Source organism: Rana temporaria, chromosome 6 (genome assembly GCF_905171775.1).
Source record: "Rana temporaria chromosome 6, aRanTem1.1, whole genome shotgun sequence".
Taxonomy (NCBI): domain Eukaryota; kingdom Metazoa; phylum Chordata; class Amphibia; order Anura; family Ranidae; genus Rana; species Rana temporaria.
This window is the reverse complement of record NC_053494.1, coordinates 200,447,488-200,470,997: the sequence shown is the minus strand read 5'-3', so window position 1 is coordinate 200,470,997 and position 23,510 is coordinate 200,447,488. Positions and strand designations below refer to the sequence as shown.

General features: G+C 46.0%; 1 protein-coding gene across 2 annotated transcripts in view; it reads right to left on the bottom strand.

Moving 5' to 3' along the window:
- LOC120944154 (serine/threonine-protein kinase 11-interacting protein-like) overlaps positions 1 to 23,510 on the bottom strand; it is a 91,267-nt gene that overhangs the window by 17,850 nt on the left and 49,907 nt on the right. For both annotated transcript variants that reach the window (XM_040358070.1, XM_040358069.1), the window contains 4 exons: positions 20,987 to 21,097; positions 8,547 to 8,730; positions 3,352 to 3,684; positions 1,352 to 1,467 (listed from right to left, as the gene is read on the bottom strand). In XM_040358070.1, the coding sequence (XP_040214004.1) occupies positions 1,352 to 1,467; positions 3,352 to 3,684; positions 8,547 to 8,730; positions 20,987 to 21,097 (744 nt within the window). The remainder of the gene's footprint in view (positions 1 to 1,351; positions 1,468 to 3,351; positions 3,685 to 8,546; positions 8,731 to 20,986; positions 21,098 to 23,510) is intronic.

The window sequence follows — 23,510 nt, the reverse complement described above, 5'->3', positions numbered from 1 at the left end:
AACATTTTTTTTCCCTCAGTTTAGGCCGATACACATTCTTCTACCTATTTTTGGTTAAAAAAAAAAAAAAAATCGCAATAATCGTTTATCGGTTGGTTTGCGCAAAATTTATAGCGTTTACAAAATAGGGGATAGTTTTTTTGCATTTTTATAATTTTTATTTTTTTTTACTACTATTGGCGGCGATCAGCGTTTTTTTTCCGTGACTGCGACATTATGGCGGACTCGGAGAATTTTGACACATTTTTGGGACCATTGTCATTTTCACAGCGAAAAATGCATTTAAATTGCATTCTTTATTGTGAAAATGACAGTTGCAGTTTGGGAGTTAACCACAGGGGGCGCTGTAGGAGTTAGGGTTCACCTAGTGTGTGTTTACAACTGTAGGGGGGTGTGGCTGTAGGACTGACGTCATCGATCGAGTCTCCCTATACGTGCCATTCTGTGGATGTAAATAGGCGTGTGGCGGGCGTTAAGTGGTTAAGCGGGGATGCCGATGCTCGTGACCGGCGGTCGCGATAACGGGCACGAGAGGCAGAACAAGGACGCGTGTGTGTAAACACACACATCCCTGTTCTGTGAGGAAAGACAGATCGTGAGTTCCTAATAGCTAGGAACCACAATCTGTCATTTCCTCTAGGTCAGTCCCCCCCCCCGCTTCAGTTAGAACACACATTAGGGAACACAACCTCTTGATCGCCCCCTAGTGTTAACCATCTTCCCTGCCAGTGAAATTTTTACAGTTATCAGTGCATTTTTATAGCACCGATCGCTGTATAAATGCCAATGGTTCCAAAAATGTGTCAAAAGTGTCCACCACAATGTCGCAGTCCCGACAAAAAATCTCAGATCGCCGCCATTACTAGTAAAAAAAAAAAAATACCAATTATAAAAATGCCATAAATCTATCCCCTATTTTGTAGACGCTATAACTTTTGCGTAAACCAATCAATATACGATTATTGCGATTTTTAGTACCAAAAATATGTAGAAGAATACGTATTGGCCTAAACGGAGAAAAAAAATGGGGATATTATGGCAAAAAGGTACAAAATATATATATTTTTTTCCAAAATTGTGGCTCTTTTTTTGTTTATAGCGCTAAAAATTTAAATCACTGAGATGATCAAATACCACCAAAAAGAAAAAAAAAAGAACGTAAATTTTGTTTGGATACAGCGCCGCATTACCGCGCAATTGCGAGTTAAATCAACGCAGTGCCGAATCGCAAAAAATGGCCCAAGTCTTCTGGGGCTCAAGTGGTTAAACACAAGAAAGAAATTGCATACTATATGGTCAGCCTAAAAGCTGTGCAGAACCTGACCTTACGTCCCCCGAAACAAGGTCTCACCTTCATATAACACTGGAATTCCTCCATATCCCCAACTAAGATCTCCATATCAAGATACAACTTTAGACGGTGATCCACTAGCCGGAAATCCAGGATCTGATCTGGGCTGACAGAGGCTGGAGAGACACACAGAGAAGTGAGAAAGTATCGGGCACAACAATAAATACAATATCACCATCTTCCCAAGCAAGCAAGCAGATTAGCAATAATGACATTAAAGTGGAGTTCCACCCATTTTTTTATGTTTGTCTGTGCTGCATGCTCTAACCTCATAGTGTTCAGAATGGACAATTTTTATTTAATTTGTTGCTTGTAAATACCTTTATTTTGTAGTCCTTCATTACTTATTCCTCCTTATTTGCCTAGGATATTTGCAAGGGTTTCTGGGATAGGCATCATGTTTCCCAGTAGTCCTTGCACACCTGACTGAAACCTATTACATTGCTTGTGCACTGAGCATGTGCGAGATATGCAAAGCTGAAATCCAGGAAGTCATACAGTCTGGTTTCATGATGCCCACACTTAAGATGGCCACGGTCTATTTCTAGATTATAAAATCTAAATGCTGTAACAACCTAACAAAACGGACCTTAGTTTACAGACTAACTTTACTAGAATACATTAAGCTTGTGTATTACAGGGGTATTTATATTTAAAAAGTGAAATTGTGGCCGGAACTCCCCTTTAAAACAAACATAAAAATATAAACACACAGAGTGGGAATAAAAAGTCTACACACCCCGGTTAAAATCTCAGGTTTCTGTGATGTAAAAAAAATGAGACAAAGATAAAATTGTAACGGGAGTCCCTTTTTGGGCATAGGATGACTGAGAAATGATAATTCATGTATTGCAGGAGATCTTGACATATTACAGGTGGTTTATTCTGATCCCAACAGGTCAATAAGAGTGTCTCATTCAATGTGTAACATAGACTGTTGAGATGCTAATTAAGTCCACCTGGCTGTGGTGATGGGGCTTGCTGTGATTGATCATAGCACATAGTAACCTATACTGGTGCATGCTGCTCACCTAATTGGATCAATTGCTTGCTCTATTAGTTGCACTTTTTACTGCTAAATAATCTATATTTTGTAGCGACTTTTTTCATTAATTAAAAAATATTTTTTGTAAACTTTTGTTTCATGAGTACAGCCTGTTTTTACCTATAGTAGCCCCCTTTGCTCCTGGGATACCTCCCCTCTGGGGGTCTCCCCTAGGGCACCTCCTTTTTGTTGGGCTTGCTGTGATTGCATTCTGTTGTCCATTGTGCTAATTAGGTCTGCTCCTAAGATATTTCATTGTGTATGCTAATGTTTTGTGTGAAAATACTATTGATAATAGCTGTGGAATGTGACTTGTCAGCTGTAGTAATTAACAACTCTAGATTCGGTGCCAGAATGTCTGTCTGGGATGTGGATTGAGGGGGAACTCGTTAAGCCCCCATTGTGTGATGTTTTGGGTTGAGAGTTTCATTGTCCCTGTGATTACTGTAGCATGCTTGTAACTGTATATAACAAGGCTGAGTTACCATTAAAGCATTCATTCGTTTTGGAACCAAAGACAGAGCTGCGTGTGTCTCGTCCTTCTGGGGAATTCTAATGGATCGTGTCTGCTGGATTGTTGGAGTGTCGGATAAGCTGTCTTGGGTTGGTGTAATGGAATATGTGTCTAAATGCTGTAACAACCTAACAAAACGGACCTTAGTTTACAGACTAACTTTACTAGAAATACATTAAGCTTGTGTATTACAGGGGTATTTATATTTAAAAAGTGAAATTGTGCCCGGAACTCCGCTTTAACTTCAATGGGGAAACTCGTTTTGATATGCAAGTGCTTTGGGTTATGAGCATTCTCCTGGAAGGGATTATGCTCGTAATCCAAGGTTGCACTGTACTTTGTGTGTGCGTAGGGAAACTATACTTTCCACATCCGTAGCGCTCTAGCATTGCTTTATAAAGCCCACGATAATATATAATTTTTTTATTTTTTTTTACTTACTTGGACTAACTTGCCAGTTGTCTTGGAGCACCATGCTATTGTGTCTGACCGGAGGGGTCGCAGTGGAAGATCTATAACTTCCAGTCAGGCCGGTAACGTTGGCCTCTGAGGCGGTCGTGCCGTTCAATAGGCTGTCGCTGCCACCCAGACAGCTGCTCGTTTCTGAACCGTCTCTTTCATCTCCAGCCAGATAGAACTTTTGCCCCCTGCTTTCAGCGCCCTCTGGTGGTAGGTCACTGGGAGAGGATTGTGTTGGCGTGCTGGAGTAGCCGGTCTGGTCTACCGGGGCCAGGATGACGTGGAAACTGCCGCAGGACGGGCAGCCGGTATGATCTGTAGAGAACAATGCAGCCAGTCTCATATAAAATGACAGTTTTGCGCAACCTGTAATTTCCAAGCCTGCAGATAAATAGATTATGTTACTTTTCACAAAGGTGGGTCCCATAGTCACATGTGATAGAAAGCCGGAACCATCGCAATTATATGACCCAGGGATAGAAGATAAGAAATGTACAGATCACAGTACAGTATTATTCAGTGGATCATTGCTATTAATAATAATTGCTGGTTCACCAGATGAACTCAGACCTGAACAAACTTTATTTGTACAATGAAGCAGCAATGAATAACAATCGCTAAAGCTGAACGCCACAATCCGAACCTCTGTGTACTCTCATCTCCCTGTCCCCATGTACATTAACCACTTCCAGACCTTAGGTGTTTTTCAGATTTGGTGTTTGCAAGACTAAAACAGTTTTTTCTGCTAGAAAATTACTTAAAACCCCCAAACATTATATATTTTTTTCTAACACCCTAGAGAATAAAATAGTGGTCATTCCAATACTTTTTGTCACACCGTATTTGCGCAGCGGTCTTACAAGCGCACTTTTTTTGGAACAAATTCACTTTTTTGAATTAAAAAATAAGACAACAATAAATTTGGCCCAATTTTTTTATATATTGTGAAAGATAATGTTACGCCGAGTAAAATGATACCCAACATGTCATGCTTAAAAATTGCGCCCGCTCGTGGCATGGCGTCAAACTTTTACCCTTAAAAATCTCGATAGGCGATGTTTAAAAAATTCTTGAGATTGCATTTTTTGAGCTACAGAGGAGGTCTAGGGCTAGAATTATTGCTCTCGCTCTAACGATCGCGGCGATACCTCACTTGTGTGATTTGAACACCGTTTTCATATGCGGGCGCTACTCGCGTATGCGTTCGCTTCTGCGCGCGAGCTCGTCGGGACGGGGCGCTTTAAAAACTTTTTTTTTGGATTTTCTTATTTATTTTTATTTATTTTATTACTTTTTACACTGAAAAAAAAAAAAAAAAAAAAATTGATCACCTTTATTCCTATTATAAGGAATGTAAACATCCCTTGTAATAGAAACAAGCATGACAGGTTCTCTTAAATATGAGATCTGAGGTCAAAAAGACCTCAGATCTCATAATTAGACTAAAATGCAAAAAAATAAAAAAAAAATTGGAAATGTCATTTTTTCAAATGACAAAAAAAAATTTGTCTCTTTAAGAGGCTGGGCGGGACTGACGTTTTGACGTCACTTCCGCCCAGCAGAGCTATGGGGACGGGCGAAGGAGATTTTTCCTTCAGTCTCGTCCCCGCTCAGCTGCCGAACAGTCCCGATCTCCTCCGCCGCTACCGACGGCTCGGTAAGCCCTCTCCCGCCACCGATAACGGCGATCTCGCGGCGAATCCGCCGCGGAGACCGCCGCTATCGTGTACCAGACCACGCACACTAAAGATCGATACCTCGGTTGTGGCAGCAGCTGCTGCCGTTACCGAGATATCAATCTTTAAAAATAGGATGTACATCGTCGTGCGCAGGTCTGGAAGTGGTTAAAAGCAGACGTACTTCTCCTATGGATTACAGGAGTGAAGTTTGTTCTGCATTCCTGTGACCCATTTTCATCAGAGAGTGGGCTGAAGGCCGCCGACGTCAACCAGCCGGTCCCGGTGATCTGACGATATGGTTCCGGGTATGGAGATGGTTCCTGTAAGGACTGCGCAGGCGCAATCCTTGCCGACGGAAATCTCCGAACCTCGGCCGGCATCCAGGGCGACGTGGAATTTGAGGAAAGTCACATCCTCGCTTCGCTACGGACGGCTCGCTCGGCCTCCTTGCTCTTTTTTTTAACATCCTCCAATCTACGGAGATGTTAAGGAATGAGCCTGGATGCCGGCCGAGGTTCGGAGATTTCCGTTGGCAAGGATTGCGCCTGCGCAGTCCTTACAGGAACCATCTCGATAGGGGAACCTTAACGACAAGTCACCGGCTCGGGTAAGATCGTGACAATCGAGTCGGGATCCGCCCACATGCCTGGACCGAGCTTCTGAGAGCCTGAGCCAGCCGTTGACACCCTTCCACAGCCCAGTGCTCCAGTGAGCGTGGGGGAGCAGAGAGCGGCAACTGATGGTTCTCACAGCTCCCTGAGCAGAGAGTGGTGACTGAGCGATAGGTGGGATTTGATCCCTCAGTTCTCAGTGCAGAGGCACCAGGGGACAGATGCAGCATCGGACCGATGTTGCATCCACCTAGGCAAGTGTGATTCTAAAAAAACAAGAAAAACAAAAACAAAAAACGCATACATTTTATTTAACCACTTGCTGACCAGCCACTGCCGTTTTACTGTGGCAACATGGCACGGCTGGGCGATACGACGTTATGTTACGTCACTTCGCCCTGTGGCCACTAGGGATGTGCGCCTGCTGCTCGGGTGCCCCCGGAGCCGATGCGAGTACCCGGCGTGTGTGATGACCAACCGGGCACCGGCGATCGCTCGCGACGCGGCGAGAATTGGGATATGTGTGTGTAAATACACAGATCCTGGTTCTCTCAGGGGAAATTACTGATTGTGTGTTCATACAGAGTATGAACAGTGATCTGTCATTTCCCCTAGTCAGTCCCACCCCCCCTTCAGTTAGAACACAGAGAGGGAACACAGTTAACCCCTTGATCGCCCACTAGTGTTAACCCTTTCCCTGCCAGTGACATTTTTACACTAATCAGTGCTATACAATTTTTTATTTTCATAGCACTGTTCGCTGTAAAATTGTCAATGGTCCCAAAAATGTGTCAAAAGTGTCTGATCTGTCTGCCATAATGACGCAGTCCCGTTAAAAAAAAAAAAAAAAAAAAACGCAGATCGCTGCCATTACTAGTAAAAATAATAAAAATGCCATAAATCTATCCCCTATAACTTTTGCGCATACCAATCAATATACGCTATTTTTTTTTTTAACCAAAAATATGTAGAAGAAGAATACATATTGGCCTAAACCGATCACCTTAGGGGATGAGCACACCAGCTCCAGCCGGTGTCTCGGGTCCTCATTGGATAGATTAATAGCAGCAGAAGCCATTGGCTCCTGCTGCTGTCAATCAAATCTAATGACGCAGGAGACGGGATGGGGCGGGGCCGTGTCCTGCTGTCTGTATCAATGGACGCAGATGCAGGACACGGGAGCGTGCCCACACCATTTCCCCCCAAGGAAAACACTTCTCCGTCGGGGCACTCAAGAAGAGGAGGATCCAGCAGCGCCGCTGAGGGATCTAAGAAGAGGAGGATCGGGGCCACTGTGCAAAACCAACTGCACAGGAGGTAAGTATGACATGTTTATTATTTAACCACTTCCCGACCGCCTCATGTAGATATACGTCGGCAGACCTGTACGTGCCTGCACGTGGGTCGGGGGTCCGATCGGGACCCCCCCGCTACATGCGGCGGTCGGATCCCCTCGGGGAGCGATCTGGGACGACGGCGCGGCTATTCGTTTATAGCCGCTCCGTCGCGATCGCTCCCCGGAGCTGAAGAACGGGGAGAGCCGTATGTAAACATGGCTTCCATGTGCTTCACTGTGGCGGCTGCATCGATCGAGTGATCCCTTATATAAGGGAGACTCGATCGATGACGTCAGTCCTACAGCCACACCCCCCTACAGTTGTAAACACACACAAAGTGAACACTAACTCCTACAGCACCCCCTGTGGTTAACTCCCAAACTGCAACTGTCATTTTCACAATAAAGAATGCAATTTAAATGCATTTTTTGCTGTGAAAATGACAATGGTCCCAAAAATGTGTCAAAATTGTCCGAAGTGTCCGCCATAATGTCGCAGTCACGAAAAAAATCGCTGATCGCCTCCATTACTAGTAAAAAATAAATAAATAATAAAAATGCAATAAAACTATCCCCTATTTTGTAAACGCTATAAATTTTGCGCAAACCAATCGATAAACGCTTATTGCGATTTTTTTACCAAAAATAGGTAGAAGAATACGTATCGGCCTAAACGGAGGAAAAAAAAATTTTTTAGATATGTTTTTGGGGGATATTTATTATAGGAAAAAGTAAAAAATATTGAATTTTTTTCAAAATTGTCGCTCTATTTTTGTTTATAGCGCAAAAAATAAAAACCACAGAGGTGATCAAATACCACCAAAAGAAAGCTCTATTTGTGGGGAAAAAAGGACGCCAATTTTGTTTGGGAGCCACGTCGCATGACCGCGCAATTGTCTGTTAAAGCGACGCAGTGCCGAATTGTAAAAACCCCTTGGGTCATTTAGCTGCATATTGGTCCGGTCCTTAAGTGGTTAAAAAAAAAAAATAGACTTTACAACTCTTTTAAAAGTGGTTGTAAACCCTTACAAACCACTTTTTCCCACAGGTAAGCCTATAATACTAGATCATTATGCCTTTGTCTTGCAGGATTTTTTATTTAATTTTTTTATTTAGTGGATTTACAACCACTTTAAAAAAGGATAAGTTCACCTTTTTACAAAAAATAATAAATGCACTTTTTTTTGCAGGTAAAAAGATATGCATTTATAATTTTTTATTGCAGGAACCTGTAATGCATTGCAGTAGCAATCAGATCGCTGATGACACGCAGGACTCCTGCAGACCCGTCAGCTTATCCACTACCTCATATGGGCAAGCCGATGCACTCTGACAGGAAGGAAGAACGAACGACCACGGAGCTCAACAGCACCATGGTAGGTCATTGAAACTACAAGCTGACAGCCACAAAGGCTGCTGGGACTTGTAGTTTCCCATTCAGAGGGCTGTGAATGAACGACGTGGCCTATACAGCCTATAAAAGATGCAGTGTTTTCCGTTCAACCAGCAGATTGAATGATGTGAGCAGATGCCCAGCGGTCCCATCATTACCTGAGTGATTATTGTCCTGCGTTTGCCCCTCTCCTCCTTCAGCGCTGAAAACAACGCCGCTGTCATCTTGGTGGATGAATTCCGTTTTACACTTGAGACACTTGAGTTTGGGAGGACCTTCTTCCCCCTCGGCAATCAGTCTCAGATTCTCTTCCAGAATGGGATTCAACACATCCAGCAGTGTCTAGGGTAACAAAGCACAACATGGGTTGTAAACCTCAGACATGGAATATGAACAAAGCATATCCTTCTATAGTGTGTACTTGTCTTAAAGCGGGAGTTCACCCGAAAAACAATTTTTAACATTAGATTGAGGCTCGTTTTGTGAAGGGGAATCGGGTAGTTTTTTTAAAAACGAAGCCGTACTTACCGTTTTAAAGAGCGATCTTCTCCGCCGCTTCCGGGTTTGGTCTTCGGGTCTGGGCGTTCCTTCTTGATTGACAGGCTTCCGACGGTCGCATACATCGCGTCACGAGTAGCCGAAAGAAGCCGAACGTTGGTGCGGCTCTATACGGCGCCTGCGCACCGACGTTCGCCTACTTTCGGAAAATCGTAACGTGCTGTATGCGACCGTCGGAAGGCTGTCAATCAAATAGGAACGCCCAGTCCCGCAGCCCATACCTGGAAGCGGCGGAGAAGATCGCTCTCTAAAACGGTAAGTACGGCTTCGATTTTAAAAAAACTACCGATTCCCCTTCACAAAATGAGCCTCAATCTAATGTTACAAATTGAGTTTTTGGGTGAACCTCCACTTTAATAAAGAGCACTAAAACTGGAAAGTGTAAAATTTGGTACAGTAATACCTCGGATAGCGAGTAACGTGGTTAACGAGTGTTTTGCAATACGAGCGATTCTTTTTTTTTTTTTTTTTATCCTGACTCAGTTTGCATGTTGTCGTTTTGCGAAATGAGCAAGATTCAAGCCTCTGCGGTGTGTGCAGTACCGCATTTGGCCAGAGGTGCAGGGGGCGCCGGTGACGCTCTGAGCCATTCGGATGAACTTGGAAACACTTAGAAATACTCAGTTTCCGAGTCTCTCCGGCGCCCCCCTACCTCTGGCCACATTTGGTGCTGCATACAATAGAAGTCAATGTGGAACGAATTATCTTCGTTTCCATTGACTTGTATGGAGAAACTCGCTTTCATATGCGAGTGCTTTGGATTACAAGCAATTTTCCTGGAACGGCTTATGCTCGTAATCCGAGGTTCCACTGTACTTGTTCAGTTAAGCTTTGACAATAAAACCTGGAAGCTCATGTGTTACTATGGACAGCTGCACCAGATGTTGTGCTCTCCAGTTTAAGTAAATCAACCCCCAAGTGTCATTTCGGTCTACTGCTTTGTTCAGCATTAATCATCTTTGACATGTTTTCCTGACAAAAAAAAAAAGTGACAGAGGAAGGAGCTCCAGCACACAGCCTGCGATTGACAGCCTCGGCTATGATTGCCCTGTCAATGAGGGTGTGTCTCTTCCCTCCAATCAGCTCTCTTCACTAAGCTCTGCACTGTTATTTCAGCTCTCCATCCCTTTTTTTCTGAATGCTCAGACAAGCTTTACAGATTCTGGGCTTTGAACTGTTGTGGAGAAGAGAAGACTCAGGGGTCTCCTGTCAGGGAATTCCTGAGAGATATTTTGCACAAATAGCCTTTGCCATAGAACGGCAAACAGGCGCGCGCATGACCCAGCAATTGCGGGGGCGCATGCACACAGGCGCGAGCACGCACAAGCCTAATTCTCCTTGGCGCCAGACGGCCTATTTAAAGGGAGTCTGGGCTCTTGTTCTTTTCTGACTGATCTTCAGCTGTGTTCCTGAATCCTGCTCTGATCCTGTGGGCCAGATTCAGATACATTTGCACTTACGCCGTGTATCATCGATACGCTACGCCGCCGTATATCTTACCTGGCGGAATTTCGAATCCACAGCGAAATCGCGCCGTAAGTTACGGCGGCATAGTGTTTTTCTGGCGGCGTATTTGAAATTGGGCAGTTAAGGGGGCGTGCTTCATTTAAATGAACTGCGCATGCTCAGTTTTGAATTTTTTTACCGCCGTGCTTTGCGCGAAATGACGTCGCACCGACGTCATTTTTTGAACGTAGACGTGAGTTACGTCCTTTCCTATTCACGGACGACTTGCGCAAAAAAAAAAAAACTATTTGAAATTCGACGCGGGAACGACGGCCATACTTTAACATGGCACGTCTATCTATACGCCACGAAATAGCAGCTTTAACTATACGCCGGGAAAAGCCGACTAGCGACGACGTAAGAGAATGCGACGGACGCGCGTACCTTCGTGGATCGCCGGAAAAAGCTAATTAGCATACCCGACGCGGAAAACGACGCAAACTCCACCCAGCGGGCGCCGAAGTATTGCACCTACGATCCGAAGGCGTACAAAGCCGTACGCCTGTCGGATCGAAGCCAGAAGCCGTCGTATCTTGGTTTGAGGATTCAAACTAAAGATACGACGCGGCAAATTTGAAAGTACGCCGGAGTATCAGTAGATATGCCGGCGTATTTCGACTGTGAATCTGGCCCAGAGTGTCCTCCCAGTATTTAGACCCGGCTTGCTCTTGACCTTGGCTCTGTTCCTGTACTGTTGCCCATCTCTGACCCGGCTCCGTTGCAGACTCTGGCTCGGTCTATGATTTGGTACCTCACTGCCCGCCTGCCGACGAACCTGGCTATCCCTGAGACCTTGCTCCTGTCTATGTTCCTGGTTGCTGTTAACTCTTGGTTACCTGCCTGGCCGTTTCCTGCTCAGCTCATCGCAGTCTACTCCAGGCTAATGAACCCTGCCAAGCTGTTCTCCCGGACCTCCTGCTCCAGGCACTCGTGTCCCTCTTGTCCTTCGGCTTCCTCTGTCTCACCTTCAGCGGAGCCAGGACAGGACATATAAGAGAGGCCGACCTCATCAAATCAGTCTCACATCCGATCCCTGACATCTCCAAACTACGGCCCGCCAGTTGTTCAGGAACTACAATTCCCATCATGCCTAGTCATGTCAGTGAATGTCAGAGTTTTACAATGCCTTAATGCGACGTATAGTTCCGCAACAGCTGGAGGGCCGTAGTTTGGAGATCCCTGTGTAAATAAACAGGTACAACTTATGTAGGAGGATTTGCTTCATCTCTGTGCATCACTGGGTAACACTCTGGAAGTCTTATATGGTCTGTCTCACCCTTGCTATAATAAATTTCCCCCAATTAGAAAAAAAAAATCAAAAAACAGTTTAGGACAATACCGTATATACTCGAGTATAAGCCGAGTTTTTCAGCACATTTTTTTTGTGCTGAAAATGCCCCCCTCGGCTTATACTCGAGTCACCCTTTTGCGCCCGATCTCCTGGAATTTGGGGACCCGGTACCGGCCGGCCGTAGGTCCCCTGGATCCTAAACTAGACCACACATGTAGCCCCATTCTTCCTCTACAAGTGTGCAAAGTTTGTTGTCCGGGGGACCTATGGCTGGGCAGCACCGATTTTTCAAAGCCGGGTACCCCTTCCATAGACTCCCATGTTAAACGTCAGTCTAGTCATGGGCACAGTGAGGCATGCACATGGACACAGTGAGGCAAAGTGAGACACAGTGAGGCATGCAAATGGACACCCTAGGCCTATACTCGAGTCAATAAGTTTTCCCATTTTTTTGTGGTAAAATTAGGTGCCTCGGCTTATATTCGGGTCGGCTTATACTTGAGAATATATATATATATATATATATATATATATATATATATATATATATATATATATATATATATATATATATATATATATATATATATACATATACACACACACATACATTATATATATATATATATATATATATATATATATATATATATATATATATATATATATATATATATATATATATATATATATATATATATATATATATATATATATATATATATATATATACACACATACATACATACATACATACACACATATATACACACAGTATGTATTTTTTACATATTTTTAGCAAAAAAAATAGCAATAAGCATATATTAATTGGTTTGCGCAAAAGTTAGAACGTCTACAAAACTATGGGAAAGATTTATGGCATTTTTATTTATTATTTTTTTAAACTAGTAATTGCGGTGAGCTGCGATTTTTAGCGGTATAATGACATTGCTGCGGACAGATCGGAGTGACACTTGACACATTTTTGGGACCATTGACATTTTATACAACGATTAGTGCTATAAAAATGCACAGATTACTGTGTAAATGTCACAGGGGTTAAATGTGTGCCCCTCAGTGTGTGTGTTCTAACTGTGTGGGAAGGGGACTAACTAGGAGAGATGATAGATCGCTGTTCCTGCTTTGTAGGAACACACGATCTGTCTCCTCTCCTCCGACAGCACACACACACACAAATTCCTGTGCTGGCTCTTGTGCACGCGATCGCGCCCGCCAGCCACACACATCGGGTCCACCGCTGTGCAGCTGGCGCGCACCTGTGCCTCCAGCGGCGCTCCCGGGAAAGCTGTATATATACGGGATTCTGCTGCAGTTTATCTGCGTGAGCCGGTCGGGAACCGGTTAACCACTTCCGGACTGCTGCATGTACATATACGTCGGCAGAATGGCACGTACAGGCACATTGGCGTACCTGTACGTCCCTGCCTAGACGTGGGTCCGATCGGGTCCAATCGGGACCCCCCCCCCCGGTACATGCGGCGGTTCCCATGGCTTCAGGAGCGATCCGGGACGACGGCGCGGCTATTCGTTTCTAGCCGCCCCCTCCCGATCGCCCCCCGGAGCTGAAGAACGGGGAGAGCTGTATGTAAACATGGCTTCCCCGTGCTTCACTGTGGCGGCTGCATCGATCGAGTGATCCCTTTTATAGGGAGACTCGATCGATGACGTCAGTCCTACAGCCACACCCCCCTACAGTTGTAAACACACACTAGGTGAACCCTAACTCCTACAGCGCCCCCTGTGGTTAACTCCCAAACTGCAACTGTCATTTTCACAATAAACAATGCAATTTAAATGCATTTTTTGCTGTGAAAATGACAATGGTCCCAAAAATGTGTAAAAATTGTCCGAAGTGTCCGCCATAATGTCGCAGTCACGAAAAAAAAAAATCGCTAAAAAAAATAATAATAATAAAACTATACCCTATTTTGTAAACGCTATAAATTTTGCGCAAACCAATAGATAAACACTTATTGCGATTTTTTTTTACCAAAAATAGGTAGAAGAATACGTATCGGCCTAAACTGAGGGAAAAAAAAATGTTATATATGTTTTTGGGGGATATTTATTATAGCAAAAAGTAAAAAATATAGAATTTTTTTCAAATTTTTTTTACGGAAAATTTGTAGAATACGTATCGGCCTAAACTGAGGGAAATTTTTTTTTTTTTTCTTAATATATTTTTGGGGGATATTTATTATAGCAAAAAGTAAAAAATATATAATTTTTTTCAAAATTGTCGCTCTATTTTTGTTTATAGAGCAAAAAATAAAAACCGCAGAGGTGATCAAATACCACCAAATACCACCAAAAGAAAGTTCTATTTGTGGGGAAAAAAGGACGCCAATTTTGTTTGGGAGCCACGTCGCACGACCGCGCAATTGTCTGTTAAAGCGACGCAGTGCAGAATTGTAAAAACCCCTTGGGTCATTTAGCACCATATTGGTCTGGTCCTTAAGCGGTTAAAGTCCATTCAATTCTGGGAATTAAAAATTGTCACACTTCGCACGTACTTCACCTATGTAATTTGTTTGCCAGGAGTTCAGCTTTCAGGAACTTGGAAAAAAGACCAAATACATCAACAAAATCAATCTACTGCCTTTAGCAAATTTTCTAAAAACGTATATATTTTCAGAACAGAGTTGAAAGGTCCGGGTTCAGGAATATAAACTTTGTACAGGGTGACATGTCCGGACCGGTCACAGGGATGGAAGAATGTATGCCAGCAGAGAGGTGCGTGCAGCTTTGAACTTCGCATACCACTCTATTCTATATCTTTCTATTCTTCCAGAGGTGGAGGACGGACGTGTAGCGGCTTGTGCGGCATAGCTCGGTGCCTTCACATCACAGCGCACAAAGGTCACCATCTTTCTTCTGCCAGCTAAACGCAACTTCACACTTCACAGATTTATTGAGCGATACCATCAAGTTTAAACAGGACTGATCTGGAGATCTTCATTGGCTGGTCCAGACGGTTTATGGTGGATTGGAGTGTAAAGGAAGCATTGCTGACATCAGCCAGGTTGTTGTTGTAGAAGGTTATGTTTGCGCAGAATACGATTATGTTTTAATCTGAACATGATAAAGATCCTGACAGCCCGCAACTCCTATAGACAATATGATCGCATACATGGGCGTCCGCTGAAATTTTTTCAGGGAGGGGCGCTTCGGCAGCGGCGATACACAGTCGCATTTAACCCTTTATTCAAACACTAGTGGGGGTTAAAAGCGCCCGCTAGCGACCAAATAGCGCAGCTAAAATGATGGTAAAGTGGCCAGCTGGCAGTGTGAAATAGCTCTTGAGATAATTCAGCTTCACTCCATGCCCATATAAATATAGCCTAGAGAATGTACAGACCCCCCTTCAGCACAGATGGACCACACCTTCAGCACAGACCCCTCCATTCAGCACAGATGGACACCCCTTCAGCACAGACCCATCCATTCAGCACAAATGGACCCCCCCTTCAGCACAGACCCCCCTTCAGTACAGACCCCCCCTTCAGGACAGATAGACACCCCTTCAGCACAGACCCCTCCATTCAGCACAGATGGACACCCCTTCAGCACAGACCCATCCATTCAGCACAAATGGACCCCCCCCTTCAGCACAGACCCCCCTTCAGTACAGACCCCCCCTTCAGCACAGACCCCCCTTCAGGACAGATAGACACCCCTTCAGCACAGACCCCCCATTCTGCACAGACCCATCCATTCAGCACAAATGGACCCCCCCTTCAGCACAGACCCACCTTCAGCACAGACCCCCCCCCTTCAGTACAGACCCCCCCCCCCCTTCAGTACAGACCCCCCCCTTCAGTACAGACCCCCCCCCCTTCAGTACAGACCCCCCCCCCTTCAGTACAGACCCCCCCCCCCTTCAGTACAGACCCCCCCCCCCCTTCAGTACAGACCCCCCCCCTTCAGTACAGACCCCCCCTTCAGCACAGATGGACCCCCCCATTCAGCACAAACCCCCCCTCCCACATCCCATTCAGTACCTCAGATCAGCCATCAGCGCGGCACAGGCACAGCAGGTTCCCTCCCCCTGTGTACACATAAACACTGGAGGGGAGGCAGCTTCACTCTGCTCGCTGTGCCTGTGTGACATCCAACCCGGGACCGCTCAGACAGGCCGTGGCCGCAAAACTCTTCAACACCTTCTCGATTTTCCAGGGGGGGGGGGGTCAATTGCCCCCCCTTGCCCTATGGAGCGGACGCCCATGATCGCATAGCACTTTAGTGAAGTATTAAGACGAGAAACCTTAGTCCAGTGGTTCTCAACCTTTCTAAAGCCGTGACCCCTTGATAACATTTCCCAAGTTGTGGGGACCCCTAACAGTAAAATTATTTTCGTAGCGTGGGTTGTCAGCACCCAAGGCAAGACAAGTAATTTGCGTCCCCAACTCACTGTTTCTCTTTGTTCTCCTTTCTTTGCCTTTCATCTTTCTCTATCCTAATTTCTTGTACCCCCATCCCTGTCTCTTGTTCTCTCTCCGTCTTTCTTGTTCTTTCACTTATTCTTTCTCTCCCTTTTTCGTTGTTTCTTCCCTCTCTTTACCTCTCCCTTTCATATATTCTCTATTCTTATACCATCTCTTACTCCTTGGTGGGGAGAATGGGATGAGTGGCAGTGCTCGTGGGGGGGTTTGGGATGAGTGGCAGTGCTGGTGGGGGGGGGTTTGGGATGAGTGGCAGTGCTGGTGGGGGGGGGGGGGTTGGGATGAGTGGCAGTGTGGGGGGGGGTTGGGATGAGTGGCAGTGCTGGTGGGGGTTGGGATGAGTGGCAGTGCTGGTGGGGGGGGGGGTTTGGGATGAGTGGCAGTGCTGGTGGGGGGGGGGGGTTTGGGATGAGTGGCAGTGCTGGTGGGGGGGGGGTTTGGGATGAGTGGCAGTGCTGGTGGGGGGGGGGGTTTGGGATGAGTGGCAGTGCTGGTGGGGGGGGGGGTTTGGGATGAGTGGCAGTGCTGGTAGGGGGGGGTTTGGGATGAGTGGCAGTGCTGGTGGGGGGGGTTTGGGATGAGTGGCAGTGCTTGTGGGGGGGGTGTGGGATGAGTGGCAGTGCTGGTGGGGGGTTTGGGATGAGTGGCAGTGCTCGTGGAGGGGGGTTTGGGATGAGTGGCAGTGCTCGTGGAGGGGGGGGGGTTTGGATGAGTGGCAGTGCTGGTGGGGGGGGGGTTTGGGATGAGTGGCAGTGCTGGCGGGGGGGGGGGGGGTTTCAGGATGAGTGGCAGTGCTGGTGGGGGGGGGGGGTTTGGGATGAGTGGCAGTGCTGGCGGGGGGTGTCTCATAGCAGTGACACCTATGCCAAAATCAGGAGATAGGGTCTCCTCCAGCCCCTCCCACTTCACATTCCTAACCTGACCTCTAGTCTCTGCCCCCCAGCCATGCCGTAAACTGAATGGGTGGCTGCAAAAAAGGGTGAGGGGGAGGCCGCAGGCTCTCGGAACGGCCCAACTGGGTGGCAGAAAAAAGGCGGTGGGGGCTTCAGGAACAGCCCAGGATTTGGTGACCCCTGGAAAATCATCATTCGACCCCCGAAGGGGTCCCCGACCCCCAGGTTGAGAACCACTGACTTAGTCGATGCTTCCCGGGAAATGCAGACCGTTCTCTATACACGGAGCAATGTCTTCTGGGTAAATGAAGTTTTAAAGGGCAGTCCCATTGCCTTCAGAGAAGATAAACACGCTTTTAAAAAACACTTCAATACCGGGCACTTATACACCTTCCTGCCCAGGCCAAACTGTCGCAATTTTAATGACAATTGCGCGGTCATGCTACACTGTACCCAAAAAGTTTTTTTTATCATATTGTTCCCACAAATAGAGCTTTCTTTTGGTGGTATTTGATCACCTCTGTGGTTTTTATTTTGCTTCTGTTATTCTTTTTTGTAAATAAGTACGTTTTCAACTTCAATGACGGGCACTAATATGGCTGCACTGTAGGGTACTGATAAGGCAGCACCGATGAGGTGGCACTGATAAGGCGGCACCGATGAGCACCGATGAGGTGGCACCAATGAGGTGCCACTGATAGGTGGGCACAGATGGAGACTGATGGATGGCATTCACTTACCTCATTCTTCCATTTTGCTTTTAAATGTCCTTATGTCTTCTGAGAAATCCTCACTTCCTGTTCTTCTGTCTGTAACTCCACACAGTAATGGGAGGCTTTCTCCCTGGTGTGAGGGGGAGGGGGCGAGCAGGAGGGTCAGGACACTCTCTACTTTGCAGAAAGAGAAAGGAGATGTGTGTTAGTGGGCGTCCTGACACTCCTGTTCGCCCCCTCAAGAGGCTTTCTCCACACCAGGGTGAAAGCCTCGCATTACTGTGTGGAGTTACAGACAGAAGAACAGGAAGTGAGGATTTCTCAGAAGAAATAAGGACATTTAAAAGCAAAATGGAAGGATGAGGTTAGTGAAGGAGGACTGCACTGAGGTAAAGGAAGCTATTTAGGGATTTTTTTTTTAACCTTTACAACCCTTTTAAGGTGTTTCACAATGGTGCCAATCAGTGCCCATTTCTGGGCACCGATTGGCACATATTTGGCATAAATTTGCATATGTGGATGGCCATGGGGGGGGGGGGTGTACCTGGCCATCCACATGCTTGTGGCTTCCCCAGTGGTCCAGTGTGGGCATCCGTGGGGGGGCAGCGCTGAGGAAGAGCCGATCAACAGCTCTATTTACATCGTGATCAGCCGTGATTGGACAAGGCTGATCAAGTGGTAAAGAGCCTCCGCCGGAGGCTCTTTACCGAGATCGGAGATGCAGGGTGTCAGACTGACACCCCGCACCACCGATCGCCGCGCTGCGCACCCCCACGGGCACGCATCGGCATGTTATCTGCTGGACGTCAATAGACGTCCAGTCAGCATAACAGAACCATTTCCCGGGCGTCAATTTGCTATTGACCGGGCGGGAAGTGGTTAAAAGAAGAAGTTCACCTTTGTACAAAAAATAATAAAATGCACCTCTTTTTGCAGGTAAAAAAAAAAAATTGCATTTATAATTTTTTGTATTAGGAGCATTGCACCCGCAATCAGATCAGAGTATGGGCTTACCCGTACATGCCGGGTAAGCCAATACTCCAACAGGAAGACTCAATGAACTACCACAGCATTAGGGGCTGTCAGCACTTGTAGTTTATTCATACCCAGAGCTCTGTGTGTGAATTACACCTCCGTGTGACGGTTAGTTGGGGAACTTCTCCCTGTACTGCTGCCATGGTGTGGCGGGGACTGCAGCACCTGGGAACATGTTACATGTTCAACCCCAAAATTAGGTGGAACGTCGAACATGTTTCCTTTAACCGCCTGCTGACCACCCGCCGCGTCACAATGGCTCCCCTGCGCAAATCGCTGTACGGCAGGCACTTTAAGGGATATAGGGGGCTCCCGCCGCGTCACTTAGGAGCCGATGAGCGTGCCCGGCAGCTGCGATGTCCGCTGGGCACCTGCGATTGCACCTGACAGAGCCAGAATGGGGATGTGTGTGTGTGTGTAAACACACACATACACACACACACACACACGCGGTCAGAACGGGGATGTGTGTTTGTGTATAAACACACACACACACACACATACACATACACATACATCCCCGTTCTGACAGAGGTGAGGAGAGAGATCTGTTGTTCCTAATGCTTAGGAACAACGATCAGTCTCTTCCCCCAGGCAGTCCCATCCCCCCTACAGTTAGAACACACACTGAGGGAACACATCCCCCCTACAGTTAGAACACACACCGAGGGAACACATTTAACCCCTTGGTCGCCCCTTAGTGTTAACCCCTTTCCCTGCCAGTTACATTTATACAGTAAACAGTGGCTATTTTTAGCTCCGATCGCTGTATAAATGTCAAAAATCACAAAAAAAAGTGTCTGATCAGTCTTCCACAATACCGCAGTCCCGATAAAAAACGTTGATCGCCGCAAGTACTAGTCAAAAAAAAAAAGCCATAAATCTATATGGCATTTTGTAGACACTGGCCCGGATTCCGAAAGATCAGCGGATCTTTCTGCGGGCGTAACGTATATCAGATACGTTACGCCGCCGTAATTTAGGGCGCAAGTTCTGTATTCAGAAACAACTTGCGCCCTTAGTTACGGCGGCGTAACATGTGTGTGTGGCGGCGTAAGCCCGCCTAATTCAAATGGGGATGTTGTGGGCGTGTTTTATTTAAATTTCACTTGACCCCGCGTATTTCAAGTTTTTTGTGAACGGCGCATGCGCCGTTCGTGAAAAAATCCCAGTGCACATGCTCGAAATTCCGCCGCAAATCGTCATTGCTTTCGACGTGAACGTAAATTACGTCCAGCCCAATCGCGAACGACTTACGCAAACGACGTAAAATTTTCAAAACTCGACGCGGGATTGACAGCCATACTTAACATAGGATACGCCTCATATAGCAGGGGTAACTATACGCCGAAAAAAGCCTAACGTAAACGACGTAAAAAAAAAGGGGCCAGCCGGACGTACGTTTCTGAAACGGCGTATCTACCTAATTAGCATATTCCTTGCGTAACTATACGGAAGCGCCACCTAGCGGCCAGCGTAAATATGCAGCCCAAGATACGACGGTGTAAGACACTTACACCTGTCAGATCTTAGGGAAATTTATGCGTAACTGATTCTCTGAATCAGGCGCATAGATACGACGCCGCAACTCAGAGATAAGACGGCGTATCCGGAGATACGCCGTCGTATCTCGTTTCTGAATCCGGCCCACTAACTTTTTGTGCAAATCAATCAATATACGCTTATTGTGATTTTTATTTTTTTAACCAAAAATATGTAGAAGAATACATATCGGCCTAAATTGATTAAAAATTGTTATTGATTTTTTTTTTAATTTGGTGATATTTATTATAGCAATAAAATTATTATTTTTTTTTCAAAATTGTCGTTGTTTTGTTTATAGCGCAAAAAAAATAAAAAATAAAAAAAAAAAATCGCAGAGGTGATCAAAACACCACCAAAAGAAGGTTCTATTTGTGGGGAAAAAAAGGACACAGATTTTGTTTGGGTGCCACGTCGCACGACCGAAGAATTGTAAGTTAAAGCGGCGCAGTGCCGTATCGCAAAAAAAATGGCCTGGTCCAGAAAGGGGGTAAATTCTTCCGGGCTGAAGTGGGTAATAGCTGTAACGTGATGTCCAACCCTGCAAATGGTAACGTTGGTTTATAATAGTTTTGCATGGTCTTGCCACTGACTCACCTTTATGGAGATCTCAGACGTGTTGTCCAGCACCACGTAGCGGGCACACTGCTTTTCCTCACACATCGAACGGAAGAGCAGCGTCAGCACAGGAAATTCTTGCTCCTCCTCCTAAAAAAAGAGATAAAAGGTTTTTAAAGGAGAACTACAGTGGAAGACCATAACCACAAAAATCTCAGTTCTATGCCCAACGCATCCAGCATGTCAGCTTTCAACGGCTTTCCCCCACAAAAAATCCTGGTTGCCTGCCTATGTATATGTATGATAGGCTAGTGTTAAGCCTGGTACACACCAACGGATTTTCTGCGGACAGAGCGTAGGACTTTTGGCCGAAGGGCGTTGGCCATGAACTTGTCTTGCATACAAACGGCAAATAATTGTCAGCCAACAAACACGAAAACTACACGTTTTTTCAGCTCTTTAGCGCCACCCTTTGGACAACTTCTGCTATTGTTGCGCTATGATGAGCATTGCTTCTGAGCATGCGTGTTTGTACTTTGGAGTTTTGTCCGACAGACTTGTGTACACACGATCGGATAATCCGTCAACACACATTTGTTGTCAGAAAATTTTAAGACCCGGACCTTTAGGCAGCTAAAGGACCCGGCCAGTTTTTGAGATTTGGCACTGCGTTGCTTTAACTGACAATTGTGCGGTCGTGCGACGTGGCTTCCACACAAAATTGGCGTCTTTTTTCCCCCCACAAATAGAGCTTTATTTTGGTGGTATTTGATCACCTCTGCGGTTTTTATTTTTTGCGCTATAAACAAAAATAGAGCAACAATTTTGAAAAAAAAAAATCAATATTTTTTACTTTTTGCTATAATAAATATCCCCCAAAAATATATATAAAAAAAAAATGTTTTTCCTCAGTTTAGGCCGATACGTATTCTTCTACATATTTTTGGTAAAATAAAAAAAAATCGCAATAAGCGTTTATCGTTTTGGTTTGCGCAAAATTTATAGCGTTTACAAAATAGGGGATAGTTTTATTGCATTTTTATTAAAAAACATTTTTTTTTACTACTAATGGCGGCGATCAGCGATTTTTTTCGTGACTGCAACATTATGGCGGACACTTCGGCCAACTGTGACACATTTTTGGGACCATTGGCATTTTCACCGCAAAAAATGCATTTAAATTGCATTCTTTATTGTGAAAATGACAGTTGCAGTTTGGGAGTTAACCACAAGGGGGCGCTGAAGGGGTTATGTATGACCTCATCTGTTTTTCTAACTGTAGGAGCTTCGGACCAGGCCAAGGGCGTTCGCCCGCGACCCACGGCTGGGCACTTAAAGAGGACGTACCTGTACGTACATGTGCCCAGCCGTGCCATTCTGCCGACGTATATGTGCAGGAGGCGGTCCTTAAGTGGTTAAAGCATGCTTTCCCACATTTGTTGGCAGAAAATCCGATAAAAGTCCGATGGAGCGCACAAAAGGTCGGGTTTTCCGACAACAGCCTGCCATCACACAATTCCCATTGGAAAATCCGATCGTGTGTATGAGGCTTTAGATTGTGGAGGTCTATAGATGCAGGGATTTTTAGTGTTACTTCTCCTTTAAGTACCGTATTTATCGGCGTATACCGCGCACTATTTTGCCCTGAAAATCAGGGCAAAATCGTGGGTGCGCGATATACGCCGATACCCGCTTTCCCGCCACGAGTTTGAATACTGCGCCCGCATATAGCGAGCGCAGTACACTCGTGAATCTTCGGGCAGTCTCGGCGCCTCTCGTACTGACGTCCTGACGTCCTGAGCGTACAGGACGTCAGTGCGAGAGGTGCCCGAGCCTGCCCGAAGATTCACGAGTGTACTGCGCTCGCTATATGCGGGCGCAGTATTCAAAGTCGTGGCGGGAAACGAGCGGGAGGACGCCGCAGAAGGACACCGGACCCGCCGAAGATGGACACCGGACCCGCCGAAGATGGACACCGGACCCGCCGAAGATGGACGCCCGACCCAACGAGGCCGCAGATGGACGCCGCGCAAGACACCAAAACTGTAAGTACAAAAAAACAAAAATCTTTTTTTCCCACAGGATTGGGGGCCACTTTGGGGGTGCGCGGTATATGCCAGAGCGCGTTATACCGCGATAAATACGGTACATAGAAAGGTTCCCGTCAGTAAATAATGGCTACGCACATTTCTTTGGATTTGCACAGACTTTTTAGCAGCACGAAGATTACAGGTTTGAAAAATGATTTTCTACGAGATTAAATTGGCTGTATATAAACTAGAGAAGCCAGGGAGCAACTTAAAGGAGAAGTATGGGAATCGGGGTTACTGCAGTTTTATACTTACCTAGTCCCATGCTGCATCTGTCCCCCGGCGCTGCACTGAGAGCCGAGCGATCGAACATCGGCGATGGCTCGGTTCTCTCTCTGCTCCCCAAGCAGAGAGCTGCTGCCTGTCAATCAGCATCTCTCCTGCTCTGCTCCTTCACGTTCATTGGAGTACTGAGCTGTGGAGGGGCGGGGAGCGGCCGTCTCAGCAACTCGCTGAGACGGTTATCAGCCCAG